This window comes from Mastigoproctus giganteus, chromosome 13 (genome assembly GCF_048544385.1).
Source record: "Mastigoproctus giganteus isolate SK-2022 chromosome 13, ASM4854438v1, whole genome shotgun sequence".
Lineage (NCBI taxonomy): Eukaryota > Metazoa > Arthropoda > Arachnida > Uropygi > Thelyphonidae > Mastigoproctus > Mastigoproctus giganteus.
In genome coordinates, this window is record NC_143587.1 from 50,791,752 (window position 1) to 50,807,942 (window position 16,191).

The following is a 16,191-nucleotide window of genomic DNA, read 5'->3' on the forward strand; positions in this document are numbered from 1 at the left end:
GGCTAGGCAAATGAATACTTTTTAATAATTGCAGTGGTCTACCAGATCTTCACACCTCCTCAAAATGGCCCACTCAAAAAAAGTAATTCAATAGTATTAGTGGTGTCAAGAAAGAAAGCTTATACAGTATCTGCAAAAAAAAAAAAAAACCCTTCTCATATCACCTGTCCCTCCCCTCTAATAGTCTGCCTAGTTCCTCCTTGAATTTATTCAAACTACTCACTTCAACAACAACAACAGATGTTTGTTCCACCAATCAACTACCTGCTGGCTAAAGGCAATTTCCACACATCAGTCCTGCAACCATGCTTCCTCGGTTTCAATTTATGCCTCCTTGTGTGGTCTGAGCAAGAGGAAGGATTCCATAAGTATTGAGCTTACTCGATCCATTCAAAGCCTTAAACACCTCAATTAGATTTCCTGGTACCTAGTCTTCAGGTGCTGCAGTTTGCAGAACTGGAGCCTTTCCTGGTAAGACTGACCTTTGTTCATCTCTCTAATCTTGTTGCTTTTCTCTGCACTTGTTCCAACAGCTCCACACCCTTCCTAAAATGAGGCCTCCAGACCTGTACACAGTACCCAAGATGTGGTCTGACCACTTCCTTATACAATGGGATAATCTCTATTTGTTGCCAAAATACCATGAGCTGTGTGGCAGCCTGTATCCACTGCTCAGTGAACTTCATATCTAATTTTTATATATCACAGTTACCCCCAGGTCTTTTCATTATCCACTACCCTGAATGTAGTACTACACACTTGGTGTGTTAATCTGGGATTACTGCTACCCATATGAGATACCTTGAATTTGTTAAGGTTAAACTTCAATTGCCTTTTCTCAGCCTATCTGCCTAATTTATATAGGTCTTGTTGCAGTAGCATATCCTGATTACTGTCATTTAACCACCTTGCAACCTTTGTATCATCTGCAAACTTAGACATGCCGTCATTGATATCATTAATAAACACAGAAAACAATGAACCCTGAGGAACACCACTAATTTTAGTCTACAAAGTGCGGTGTCCGTTGATAACTACTCTGTCTTCTCCCACTCAACCATCCTTTTATTCCATAGGAGTAACTTGCCCTTAATTCCATGCTGCTCTAGATTGTACAGCAGCCTTTTATAATCCTATCAAAGGCAAATAATAAATATACAGTAAGGTTTTTGAGGACTGCAAAGTCTGCAGTGCATTGATGGCAAGTGGAACATCACTTGGTATTTTTGCTAAGTCATTTTCAACAGTAGCACAATGTAAGCACAGTAAATTGCAATCAGTGGCATTTATTAATTTTGTGAAATATTAAAATACCAAGTGAGTGCATATTCTTTTCCAACTTATCCCCATTATAACCTATTATATGGTTATAAGAATATTGCTAAATTCTGAGGAAGATATATAAAACATGAGAAAGCACTATACAAAAATTTAATGGATATTTTCAAAAGTCAGTGTGAAACTATATTTTGTGACAACTCTGAGGATACGTAACACTCAAAGGCTGCCTACGTGGTAACGGGACTAAGCAGTCTTAGAATTCTTGCTTGCTTGCATTCTTGTATGTAGCCTTTGTACTGTTTGAAGGGTTTCTATTTGCACATTTTGGTAAATATCTCAACCAAACATCCAACCCGTGTTAGCCTCCGTAGCCAGGTGGGAAGGGGCAGCAGCGCATAGCACACGCTTCTTGATTAGACCGGGGTTCGAGGCCATCACCACCAAATACGGAGGATGCAGAAAGTTGCAAATGCTCCTAAAAACCAAAAAACAACAAACCAACTCGTGTTTTTGCAATTTGCACTGTAGTCAGTTTGCTTAAGTATTAACTTACCACTGTATTAACCTGATACAATAAACAAATACTGATGATAACTGTTCCTATGTTTGATTTGTCTGACATCATGACCAGATATATAAAAAAAAAAAGTTTCTTTTTAGTATTAGTTGTGGCCAATTATGCAAGAACGCAAGCTTATATAGCATGAGGAATTAAAAAAAAAAAACTTTTCGCATCATCTGTCCATCCCGTTTAGTAATTTGCCGTTTTTCCTTGAATAGTTTGACCTTTATAGTTTATTACAGCTCCAAACAGCCAGTGCTGGATTTACATATGGGCTGAGCAGGCTGTAGTCCAGGGCCTCATCCTCCTGCCAAAAAAAATTTGCCATTAATTTTATTTCATTTGTAACATAAAAATCAGGGGCATACCTAGGCCAAAATAATGTGCAAGCACAAATCCAAAATTCAGGAACACATTGATGGGAGTGCTGAATGCACTCACCCTTGAATCTTTGATTTTACTATCTAGGCCCAATTGCTTAATAACATTAAACACATGATGTATGAGTCTATGACTGTATAACAGTTACACAAATGCACACTTACTGTTTAGTAAAGTTCATGGAGGCTTTAAAGATACTCAGAATTATAGCGTGCGTTTTGAGAACAAGTGAGGATTCTTTTATATCATTGTGAACCTCAATAATATTTAATTTTAACTTTTTGTGAAAATAATAATGAGTAAGCAATATGAAAGTGGTGCTAATAAATGAAAGCAACAAAAAGAACAGAAGGAAATACTGAAGCATTTAAAGCCAATCACGTCATATGGCTTTGTACAGCAGGCAGAAACAGCCCTAATAATCCCTCAGATACAGAACTTTCATGTTTACAAACAGAAGAAAATCAAGTAGACTACACTGAGCAGACTGAAGAACAACCAGTTTATATACAGAACACAGCCTCCCAAGAACTTCAAGGAGAACAGTAACTATCACTACAAGTACAGAAACCTCTGGAGAAAGTGACAGGACCCACAGCCAAAGAATCAACACAAGGCACTGAAGGAACATGCCATGAGATAGTTACACCAAAAGAACCAGTTCGAGCTCATTACCGCCTTAAAGACTTGAAAAACAAAGCAAATGATCTCAGCAAAAACTCTAGCATTGCAGACACGAAAATACCAAGTGTTCATGCTACTAGTGATTTCAGAGACAATGACGTAGGTTTATGGACCACATTGAATAACGAGGAAATATCATTCTGGATTGAGAAAGGTCCATCGGAATGTCAGCGCTGGGATGGACCTTTTACCAATTCGAAGTGAACATACAAAAACCAAGCCCGGTTCTGCTCAAAGAATTTATTCCATTCCACAAAAGTAAATGGAGAAACGTACCCTCAAGAATGGCTAGCTTATTTTCCCACAAAAGGAAAAGTCTACTGTTTAGTGTGCAAATCTTTTCTCTAACCAAACTACCTCAACTACAGCTTTAGCTTCTACTGGATTCGACGATTGGCATCACGGCTTATCTTGTTCAAACCCACGGAAACTCTAAAAATCATATAAACTCTTTGCTAACATACTTAACAAGAAAGCGTGGTTAAATGCTTACATCAAAACTCGAAGAGCAAGTCAAAGCAGAGCAGGATTACTGGAGGCACGTACTTCAGCGAGTTAGTGTAGTGATTTTCCTTTTGGCAGAACGTGGCTTGGCATTTAGGGGAGATGATAAAACATTTGGTTCACCAAACAATTCTTGGATTGCTTGAATTAACTGCCAAATTTGATCACTACCTGTGTACTCACATAAATTAGTATGGAGGTAAAGGCTCTAGTCAGCCATTGTACTTATCCAAAACCATATGTGAAGAGGTTATCCAGTTGATGGCTAATAAAGTTTGAGAATCAATACTGAGTGGCGTCAAACAAGCAGGTTATTTTAGTTTATCAGTCGATTCAACCCCTGATGTTTTCCATGTTGATCAACTTATTGTCATTGTTAGATATGTTTCTCCTAGTGATGGATTACCAGTTGAACACTTTCTGAGTTTTTTTGAACTGAAAGATCACACCACTGAAAGTATGGCTGAGCTGATACTGAACTACTTCAATGAACTTGAAATAGATTTTAGTAAATGTAGAGGACAATCATATGACAATGCAGCCAATATGGCTGGAAAGTATAATGGCATTCAACAAAAAATTCTGGAAAGGAACAAGTTTGCAAAGTTTATTTCATGCGCTGCGCTGGACATTCCCCAAATCTAGTTGGACGAACCGCAGTTGACTTGTGCCTGGATGCAGTGAATTTTTTTGGCACAATAAATGGGCTTTGTTTTTTCTCAGCTTCTGCTAAAAGATGGGCAGTGCTAAAAAATTTCTTGCCCCTCGAGTCAAAAGTTCCTAAACATTTATCAGATACAAGATGGGAGGCTCACACCAAAGCTACTGCAGCTATTAGAGAAAGTTATGCTAACATTGTTGAAGCCCTGTCGTATTTACTGTGATGAAACTGAAAAAGGAGATACAGGCATACCTCGGTTAACGTTACCTCTGATAACGAAGTCCGCAATTTCAAGCCCCATTTAACATAAAAAAAATATTCCAGTTTAAACACCTGAAATCTAAACAAACTGAAGAAATTACGGAAACCTTTGGGGCTTCTCGTGGTTGGTTCGAGAAATTTAAAAAACGGGCCAGGATTCATAGTGTAAAATTACAGAAGCTGCAAATAAGTTTCCAGAAAAACTAAAGGAAATAATTGAACGTGAAAATTTTCCATCAAATTTGGTGTTCAGTGTTGACAAAAGTGGTTTGTTCTGGAAACGGCTACCAACAAAAAGCTTCATTTCTATTGAAGAAAAATCAGCTGCTGGGTTCAAATCAGCCAAAGACCGCTTAACGTTACTCTTTGGATCAAATGCCTCTGGCAATTATAAATTAAAATTGTTATTAGTTTACCATTCAGAAAATCTGAGGGCATTAAAAGGTAACATAAAAATGAATTTACCTGTAATATGGAAAGCAAATAGAAAAGCGTGGGTTACCAAGGAGTTATTTACTGATTGGTTTGTTAACCACTTTTGTCCTGAAGTAAAACGGTATTGTCAAAAAAACAACTTTGAAGAAAAAGCTCTTTTGTTGTTAGACAATGCTCCGGGACATCCTAATGATCTTAACACGTTGGACACATGCATTCCTGTCAAAGTTGTGTTTCTTCCAGCAAACACAACTTCCCTGATTCAACCATTGGATCAGGGAGTAATAGCATCATTTAAAGCTTATTATCTGCATTGCGAACATTAAGCAATATAACTGAACTAGAGGATAAAGAGGAAATGACAGTTAAAACTTTTTGGAAAAACTACACCATTAAAAACGCAATTGAAAACATTGATAGTTCTTGGAAAGAAGTCACTAAGAAATGTTTAAATGGAGTTTGGTGCAAAATATGGCCAGAAGTTGTACTAGAAGAAGAAAATAACATCCAAGAAATTAGAAATGAAGTTATCCAGATGGCTCAATCAATAGGTTTTGAAAATGTCGATGAAGAGGATGTTAGAAATTTATTGAATGCAGAAGATGATGGTTTTTCAGTGGAAGATTTAGAAAACCTTGTTAGCAACGAAGACAAAGATAATGAAGACGAAGTTAAAGAAGTTCCTGCCGAAAAAGTGTTAACAACCAAAGATTTAAAAAGGTGCTTAAATGACATTGAAAACGTTTTAAATTTTTTCAGTGAAAATGATCCTGATTTAGGAAGAAGTTTTATTGTTAAGCGATCAGTGTTAAATGCAATAACTTCATATAGGCAATTGTTAAATGAAAGAGAAAAAAAGCATAAGCAATCAACTTTAGACTCATATTTTAAAATGTGATTTCACTTTGTATGTAAGTTGACTGTTTATTTAATAAAACTTTTCTTTGTTCGAAAAAAAAAAGCTTTTCATTTTCTTTACGTAGGAACGTATCCCTATTCTGGCCATAGTATTTTTACCTCTGAAAACGAAGTTTCGCTTAAGGAAGTAATTTTGTTGAACGCATCCTATTCGTTATTCGAGGTATGCATGTACTAGACGACATGCTGAAAATATTCTGCAGAAAATGGAAGAATTTGAATTCATTTTCATGCTTCACCTTTGGACACATTTGCTAGATCAATTTCATAAAGTTAACAAGGCACTCCAAAGTTTGCAAATTTCATTGAGCATATGTGTAAATATTTACAGCTCACTACTGCAGTTCATATCAAACACTCAGGCTAATTTTGATGAAATTGAACAGCAAGCAAAATTTACTCTACCAGATGTAGAGTACAAAACTGTCAAAAGAAGGCAGAGAGTACAAAAAAAAAAAAAAAAAAAAAACCAAAACGATGGGGACAGCAGCCTTAGACAAACTTTCTCCAAGGGACAAGTTTAGAGTAAATTCATTTATCCCTGTCATGGATGCTCTTGAAGCCAACCTAGACAGAAGTGCAATGGTGTATAGGAGTGTAGCTTGCAATTTTTCATTTTTGGTGAACCTGCAAGTAACCAAGGAACAGATTCACAATGGCGTTGAGATGTTGATACAAAAGTATCCAAAGGATGTTGACCCTAGTCTGGTCGATGAACTCTTGCACTTCCACCTGTACGTCAAACAAGCTCGCCTTGAAAAAGAAAATTTCAGCCACCAAGATATGTATCAAATGATATTCCAGAAAATTCAGACAGCTTTTCCAAATGTGGAAACAATTTTCAGATTGTTCCTGTGTTTAATGGTTACTAACTCTACTGACAAAAGATCATTTCCTAGACTAAAAAGGATAGAGAATGATCTACGGTCAACAATGTCCCAAGATTGGTTGTCTGAACTAAGCATTCTCTGCATAGAAAATGATAAACTGCGACACTGATTTTAATGATATAATTGATAAGTTTGAATCCAAAAAAGCTCAAAAGAAACTGTTCTGACTTTGTATATAGTGTAATGTTATAACACAGCTATGAATGTTCTGTGTGAACTTCTTCATTAATTCCATACTTTTGTAAACTTATTAAAGGTTATAATTTTATAAACAATCTTTTTATTAATGCTAAAATTTCAGCAATGTTCTACTTTCATTGTGTACATAAAGAATAGAACGAGGATTTGTTTCTCATGATCAAATGCTATTAATTTTAGGCCTCCAGTTGCTTTAATCCGGCACTGATGACAGCATACAAATTCTAATTAGACCTTGCAGCACAGTACATATCACTGGTCAAGTATGCTACCACAAGACCACTGCCAGCCCTATAAAGGATTTACATCTTATAACATGTTCTTTCTGGAACTGGAAACTGACAAGCCATCTGCTTCTTGAATGGCCTTATTAGCAGTTCAGACCCTGTCAGAGTAGCAAAACTGATATTGTCAAGAGTCTGAATCTGAGGAACTCTTCTGCAGATCATAACATCAGAACCAGTGTTCTTTTAAATCCTTGGCATAATCAACAAGCTTACATCTTTCAAAAGATTATAATTTACAATTCCCATTCTCTCCCACACCCTAGCATCTCCTTTCCATGCCAAGGTTGAAGTAAAAATTTTGAAAAGTCAGCAAGCAAACACAAGTTTATTACAACAAAAGAGATTCTTAGCTCTCTCTCCACTTCAAACACATTCCAGGGATATGAGGTTAGGGAATCTGGAACAAACTAGAATTTTATTGAACACCATCAAAGAAGGAAATTACAGGAGGCATTCCTTGCATTAAGATTAATGTTCCTTGCCCACTAGATAATCTTTATTCCCATTCTGTACAACAATAATTACCCACGAATGGTTGCAGAATAGATGTGTGGAAGTTTGCCTTCAGCAGATGGTTGATTGCTAGAACAAGATTCCATCTGTTGTTGTGGAAGTGCATAATAAATTCAAGGAAGACTAGACTGGAGGGGATGGATAGGTGAAATGGGAATATTTTTAGCTGATTCTGTATAAGCTTACTTTCTTGCATCATTTGCCATTATTAATAAATTTGCCACTATTATTAACAGCCTGACTTTACTCTTCTACTTTCCTCTCCACAATTCCTCTTTCATCTGCCTTTCCCCCAACTCCTTTCTTCTTTACTAGTAGGAAACCACAGCACTAAGAAGTTTGCTGTTAAATCCAGCCGATGAAACAAGTCATATCATCATATTGAGAAAGTACAAATAGCAGTTAGTAGTCAAATAATATCCGGTTTACCATGTGACTACCCAGGTGATAAGTAGGGCTTGAGGTGTGGTGCCCACACCACACAGAATTGAAATGATAACCTTGTGCTACTAGGCAATACTAGGTGGTAGATGACCAGTGCAATACCACGACTTATTGGATACTACAAGTGGCAAAACCCATGTTTAGTCTCTAGAGAAAAGCTCTGGCAAACCCCTACCTCTTCCATCATTGATGTCTTTTGAGGTTATGATGGGCATCATGGTGAGATCCAATCTTCCTTGCATTTCAAGGGTAGAGCTCTAGAACAGTGTTTGCAGGCCAGCCACTAGATAGTTCACTGGACTGAACTTATTCTCTCTAGGAGGCATCTAGATCAGTTAGTGTATAATCTTGCTGCCTCTACTCTGCCAGAAAGTGACCGGAGAGTCCAAGTGGTGTGTATGCGAAGGGCATTGTCGAGGCCATGTTACATCAAAGAGCTGAATATATTTTTGCTGTGTGTATGCCATATCCAAAATTTTCCTTACATCTTCAAAATTTCTATTTTTCTTTTACTTCATTGGATTACTTTTTTCAATCTTCTGATGTCAATGCTTGTTCAGATTATTGGTGAAATTATTATTGTGAAACTACACTGCCTTAAAATCTTGTTCTGTTCCTAAACTTTAGTTTCCCAATAAATGTGCTAATGCTGTTCAAGATAAGAATGTTGCTTATTGCAGTTGGCCTGCATCCAAATCTCCTGGTTCATTTTTTGCCTATGCTAAAGTTAACAACAAATGTAAAGCAGTTATAAGTAGATTTTGAACAGGCTAAAAGTAAAAAACTTGTTTCTTATCCAAACAGTAGTTGAGCATTTTGGCCTCTTCCTAAGCTATTGGCTGCAACTTTTGTCCATCCCACTGCTGTTAAAACCTGCTGGTTCTATTGCCTCCTCAGCTAAAGATAAAGCTGGCTTACTAGCATCCTCTTTTTGTTCTCTTGTATTGACGATCTTGGTAAACCATTTCCTTTACCATTCCTGTACACTCCACTCAGTACCTCCTGTGGTCTTCCATAAGAAGGATATCAAAATGAACAACCTTGATAACAAAAAGCTCCACATCCTGATGGTATTTCTCCACTTGATCTCAAAACCTGTGCATTTGAGCTTATTCCTTTCTCCCCTTCTTATTCCACTGGTGTTTTTCCTTCTGCTTGGAAATTTTTTCATATCCAGCCAGTTCCTAAAAAGGCTGACAAATCCTGCCCATCCAATTATCATTCTAATGCACTTTTCTCTACTCTTTCCAACATAATAGAGAAATCCATTAAAGGCCAATTCCTAAACTTATCTCGAATCATTCCAGCTGATCAATGATTGCCAATATGGATTCCATCAGTGTTGATCCACTGGAAATATATCAGTTTATGTTATCCATCTATGCACTCAATTCGACTGACATTTGTAAGGCTTTCAATGGTATTTGGCATAAAGATCTAAATAAGCTTCCACCTTATGGACTGCCAACTAATTTTTGTAATTAGATATTCAGTTTTCTCTCTGACCACTCAATGCAGGTGATGGTAGATAGCTCTTGATCTTTTAACTTCTCCACTAATGCTGGCATGTCCCATAATTCAGTTCTTTTACCCCTTGTATATTAATGGAAATCCTATCCATAGATTTTCTGATAGCACATTGCAATCCACCTTTGAGAAACCATGCCCTGCACAAATAGCTTCAACTTTTCAGATATCCACAGCCAATTCTTTAAATGCTGATCTCCAGATAATTTTCCAGTGGGGCAAAGATAATTCAATTCTTCAATTTTAGTTCTTCCAAAACTCACTTGTCTTATATTTCCAAAATTAGTCTGCTGCTCATATGCTTATCTTCTATAACATTTGGATTTCTAGACAAGATCACATATCTCAGTTAGGGGATACCCTGACTTCTAATCCCTCTTGTCATAAGCACATCACAAATATTGCTTACTCTGCATCTAAAAAACTGGATTTTCTCTTGCACTTTTGGTATTACTTTTCTTCTAAACAACTATTTACTCCATACAAATCTCAAATCTGCTCAAGATTGGAATATTGTTCCCTCATCTGGGGGTGGTGTACCCAAAGCCTCAGACTTCTAGATTCCATTCAAAAGAGAGCAGTAAGGTTAATGACCTATCTCATACAAAGTCTCTCTGCCCTGTTTCATGTGCATTATTTTTATACTACATGCCTTTTCTATAGATACTTCCATGGGCACTCTTCCTCTTCTGTAATTCCCCCATCCCACCTCTTCTAAACCTGTCTGAACAAGTGCTGCAACCAGTCAACATCCATTTACTATCCAATTTCAAACTCACAGAACCAACAACTTTTCATCTTCTTCATTTATCTTTTCAACTTCCATTTTCTGGAACAACCTTTCTTCACATGTATTTTCTGAAAATTACAATCAACAGAAATTCAAGTCTAATATATTATATATATCCCAAAAACTAGTATAATTCAGTAAACTAGCTGGCTGTGTTTTGACTATCAACATGCCAAAATAAAACTAAACTAGCATCTCAATGCTGACATTGCCTGTAAAGAGGGTTGGGGGAAGGGGCAGGTAACATTTTTAATTACCAATCAGTACTTAAGGTGAAAGATAAGAAAAAAAAAAAGGTGAGAATGCTTTCCTTGGTTTTGAATAACCTAATAAACACACACCTTCAACTCAGAATGCTGAAACCCTGACTGAATATATATCACATAACTATCCAAATTTAAGTTTGGAATGTAGTTATGTACTGCATAATTCTAATTTCATACCATCAGCCAGCAGCTTTTGAATTCAGTATAGAAAAAAAGAAAGATTAATAAAAATAAAAATAAAAATTGTTAATCTTCTTTTTCCCTATATTGTCAGAAATTTCATAAACAAGCAATATTTGTAGAAGAATAAGAGAAATTTACCTCAGTATTGACCAGAAATTAAAACAAATAAAAGATTAATGTAAAATGATTACAGTAAAAAATCAATTTAAAACAATTCAAAAATTAATTTAAAAAAATTTTATTTTAAAATAAATTTTGAAAAATGATTTTCCTTAAATTTTGAAAGACAATTTTCCACCCTATTGAGCATCATAGCTCTGTTACATACTATAAAAAAGCAATAAAGATGATGGTATTCTCCATTAATGTAATAAAACAACAAATCTACCATCTATTATCACTCTGCAGGTGATGCCTGTCTTTTAACTTTTCCACTAATGCTGCTGTTCTCCAAGGTTCAGAGGCGCCTCCGTAGCCAGGTGGGAAGGAGCAGCAGTGCATAGCACACGCTTCTTGATTAGACCGGGGTTCGAGCCCGTCGCCACCAAATATGGAGGATGCGGAAAGGTCAGGGAATGACCACCGCATATCCCGGAGCAATATGGCCTTAGTTGCTAATGCTCCTAAAAACCAAACAACAAACAAACAATCCAAGGTTCAGTTCTTTCTCCCACTTTTCTCCTCTAGTATATTAGACCTTTCACTGATAGAAATCCTAACCATTAGTCAGGCTTACAAGTCTGTAATTACTTACTTTGTCCTTTGATTCTCCTTCCTGAATTGGAGAAATACATGTACATCTACAATCCATAGGTGCAATTTGGCCATAATAGCCCTTGTACAAAGAAAAAAAAAAAAAAAAATCCCATCGGGAACTCGCCTGAATTCAAGGATGCTCTCATAATTATGGCTGTAGGTTTGTTTACTTCATTTGCTGCTGCTTTTAATACAATTTAATAGATCCCATCAACTCCAAGTGCCATTTTTACTTCTAGCATCAACAATTTCTCTTCCACTTTCTTTTTAGTTATCAAAAAATCATTTAGCTCCCAGTTTTAATTAGGTGTACTTCCATTATTCCCATCCCTAAAAAAACTTCTTTGCATTCTTAGCCAAAGACTTCTCATAATGTGCCTCAACCTGACTAACTAACTTAGTGACTTTATTTCAGTCTAGTTTGTGCTAACTGTAGGTTCCTGTCTCCTGCTAATTTATAATTATCCCACATTTTTCTTCTCTGTCACTAGTTTCATCAGTTCATCCGATATGAAGTTTTTGGAGATGAGATCCTAGCAGAAATCTATCAAATACTAATTTGGAGTTTAATGATTTTATAATAAGAGAAAGTAAGGTTGTAGAGAAACTGCTGCAGCTAAAAATGAAGAATGCACCAAGGGCTGATGGAATCTATCAAATTATATTAAGAGAAGCTGTAAAACAGGTAAACACGTGGCAATAATAATGGGCACATCCTATATTCAGGAGAAGTACCTGTAGATTGGCTTTATACAAATGTATCCCTATTTACAAGGGTGGTTTGAAGGGTGAAGGGGAAACTACAGACCTGTCAGTCTGTTTGTTCCAGGCAAAGTAACAAAATCATTAGTTTTGATAAATACACAAAACAACAATGGGCCCAGCACTGAATCCCTGGGAACTCCGCTAATAACATTAGTCCACGCAGAGCAGTGTCCATTTATTACCATTCTCTGCCATCTCCCACTCAACATATGGGATGTAAAATGGAAATTGAGGTTTAACAGTGATAAATGCAAAGCTGCATTTGGGTAGCAATCCCAGAATAACATACCATTTGGAGAAATTCAAAGTAATTGAGTGTAAAAAAGCTAGGCAGTAATTGTACAGTTTTACATGAATTCTCGCTGCAGTGCAACAAGGCTAGAACAGCTTGTAGGGTTCTTGTATAAGGCAAAAGTTGTGCCGCATCAGTCTGGAAACCATATTTTAGGAATGATACAGATCTGTTTGAAAGGTGCAGAGACAAACAAAATTTGTTGGGGAAAAAAAAGACTACTCTTACCAAGAAAGACTGGGATTCTGTAAATTGCAGTCTCTGTAAACTAGGCATGTGCATGTTGACCTAAGTATATAAGGCTTTAAAAGGATTAAGTAAACTAAATATTGATGGTATCTTTACTTTTCCTCAGATATAACACACAAGTGGACATAACTTTAAATTGAAAAAAGGGTTGGCTGCAGAATAGATCTGAGGAAATTTTTATTCACCCAAAGAGTAATCAATTGTTGGAATAAACTTCTACCTACTGTGTTGGAGGTGGGTAGTTTGAATAAATTGTCTCTCCTTTTCCTCCAAATTATTGGAGGAAAAGGAGAGACAAATGAAGTTTTTTTTTTTATTTTTTAGCTAGTGCTGTATAAGCCTTGCTTCCTTGCATTATATCACCAATACTAAAATAAAATAATAGGAACAAGGACAAATATCAATTACAATGGCATCAGTATAAAATATTGTGTTCTTTCAGTATGGTTTTAACTTTCATTCTGCATCACTCATTGTCTGTGTTAGAATTAGAGAAATATGGACAGTCTTACTAGTTAATGAGTATGTTCTCATTTATTGGCAGACACTTGACTGATTGATTATGTGGGTGAAATTTAATTGTAAATTTGCCAAATTTAAGCAACCAAAATCCATACACCTTTAAAACAGATCTGTCTTTCAGCTGGAACTGTATTCCAGAATGTTTCATACAAATAAGTAAGAGTAGCAAATAATGTCTATCTTGTGACACAACAAGAAAATTATCATGTTATTATGAAATATAATAAATCATATCATAAAACTACTTGTTCTGTTTACATTTTTTAAAAGCAGTTTATTTTTTTATTTTGTTCAATAACACAGTACTGACTATTGACATTTTTGTATTCTGGGATCTTTTTTAAGTTGGAAGAAAGGAGAAGCCATGCAAATATATACAATATTAACAAGATTAATTAATGCTGCTTAGACAACTAAACATTGAAATTAAAACATAAAGGCTTTATTTCAAGAAATCTTACATGTGACATACCTGTAAAATGTGCAAAATATAAGATGTGTTTCTTCACCTATTATTTTGATGTGGAGCACTTTAGTGAAATACTCTGGTAAAAAGAGGATTACATTCTGAAGTTTATTTACTTTAATTATTTTCTAAAATGTTTTAGAAAATAATTTCTAAAACTTTTTTAAGAAAGAAAATGCTTTCTTTGTTAGATTAACAAAATGCAGTATTAAATGTTTAGGAAAGTATTTCTCTCATTCATTTCACTTTTAAATGATGTCTTGTGGAGCTGGTGACATCAAGCAACTTTGTAAATCAGCAGATTACCGTTATAGTAGCCTTTTGCTCCCCCCCCCCAAGGAAATCTGCACCAAAAGTAAGTTCACAGCAAAGGCACAAATTTTTTGCACATTCAAATGGAAAAAAACTAAAGTTTAATTTGAAACAGATGATTTGATTTCCTTTAGTTCTTTTTGACAAGATGGAAAGCATGCTCACATTCCACATTACTCTGAGGAATAATTAATTATAAAAAAAAAAAAAAAAAATCTGGATATTCTATTGTACTTCAAAATTACATCTAATCTATGAACACTGGCTAAAAGTAGCCCGTTCTGCATCAACAGGACTAAAATTCCCATTTGAAGGATTATAAATTGCTTCTAAACTTCTCTCTGCAGATAGACCAGATTTTTTTTTTAATTCAGGAGTTGATGTTTGGCATCCAACAATCGCAAAATACAGTCATGTATTTTGTAAACCCTTGTAAATAATAATAATAATAACAACAATATTCCTTTATTTGAAAATATGACTAACTACTTCCAATGTGAGGGACGAATAGCATTCTTAATCACACAGGTACAGTAATGACAACACTTCACTGAGTATGAGAAAGTATTTAATAAATTTAGAAACTTACATTTAATAATTTGGAATAAGTTATATTATTATTCCTTTCTGTGAATCAGAGGCCAAACAAAAGATAGATGAAATGGATACACTTACTTTGCTACTGGAACAAAGTAGTCCTGCAACACAAAGGAATAAGGAAATGAATCAGTTCTGACAATGAAATGCAACAGTCACAGTTGCACAAGATTTGAGAACACCTTGTCAACTGAGAACGAGATCAATGTCAGGCCACAGGGAGAGCTCTGCCAATTCTGGCCCTGCTGGTTGGTTATCTCAGGAGGGACAACTTCATCTTTGCTCTGCTGCAATCACAATGATGGCAAGTCTTGCAGACTTTCTGAGACTAGGATTATGACTGGTTGGAAATGTCATCCATGTTTTGTTGAGGACAGAACCTGGATCACAGAGCTCAGGTCTGGCACTGGGAAACTTCAGTGGCCCACACCTCATTTTGGGTATGGTAACTCTCTGATCCTGTTTATACTGGGGGCTGGGCTGTATTGTAGGTCTCAGTTTTCAACATTTTCCCTCTTGGTTCTATGTTCTCAATGCTGATAGGATTCTTCTTCTTGCTCAGATTACACACACCTGAGACATAAATTCAAATTGAAGAAAGACAGTTGTAAAATAGATATGTGGAAATTTGCCTTCAGCCAGCGGGTAGTTGATTGCTGGAACAAACTTCCATCAGTCGTGGAAGTTGGTAGCTTAAATAAATTTAATGAAGAACTGAACAAAGTTTTGGAGCGAATGGATGAGTGAAATGGGAAGTTTTTTTTTGGCTGATGCTGTATAAGCAAGATTATACAGTGAAAGGACAGAATTCATGGGATACCTTGTTCCTGGGCAAAGGGTCACTCCTCTTGCTAGTGGACGAACCCACCATTTGGCAGATATATAAGTACACTGCATTCACATAGACAGTAATTCAATGTCAGTATGGATAAAAATTATGAGTTAACTGACTTTGAAAGAGGGATGATAGTGGGTGCTTGGTGGATGGTTCACTCTATCATGAAGGTGGTACAGAAATTTCACCATCCCTTTTCGACAGTATCAAGAGTATATTGGAAATAACATCTGTGTGGACAGCGCTGTGGATGAACGTGGCCGTCGACGTCTGCCTCATTGTTTCAGCCAACTGGAGAGTAAGCAACGAGTGAGGTGCCAGAAATGTCTCCACCAAGACCATCAGGCGATCATTAGCTGCAATAGATTATGGGAGCCACCAATCCACCAGAGTCCCATTCCTAACACCACGGCACAGAACTGTAGGCCTCAACTGGACGAAAGAACATCGGCACTGGAACTTGGATGATTGGAGACGGGTCTCCTGGTCTGATGAGTCCTATTTCCAGTTATTTCAAGCAGACAGGAGGGTGCGTATCTGGCAGAAACTACACGAAGCTATGCATCCATCACATTATCATCTACCATCTTAAGATGGTAGATGACTTTCATC

General features: G+C 36.3%; 1 protein-coding gene across 1 annotated transcript; it reads left to right on the forward strand.

Annotated features, from left to right (window-relative positions):
• The first annotated feature begins 6,164 nt into the window (after positions 1–6,164).
• Positions 6,165–6,686, forward strand: LOC150076037 (uncharacterized). The gene has a single exon (XM_090387241.1). The coding sequence runs from the start codon at positions 6,165–6,167 to the stop codon at positions 6,684–6,686; it is 522 nt and encodes a 173-aa protein (XP_090243367.1).
• The last annotated feature ends 9,505 nt before the right edge of the window (positions 6,687–16,191 follow it).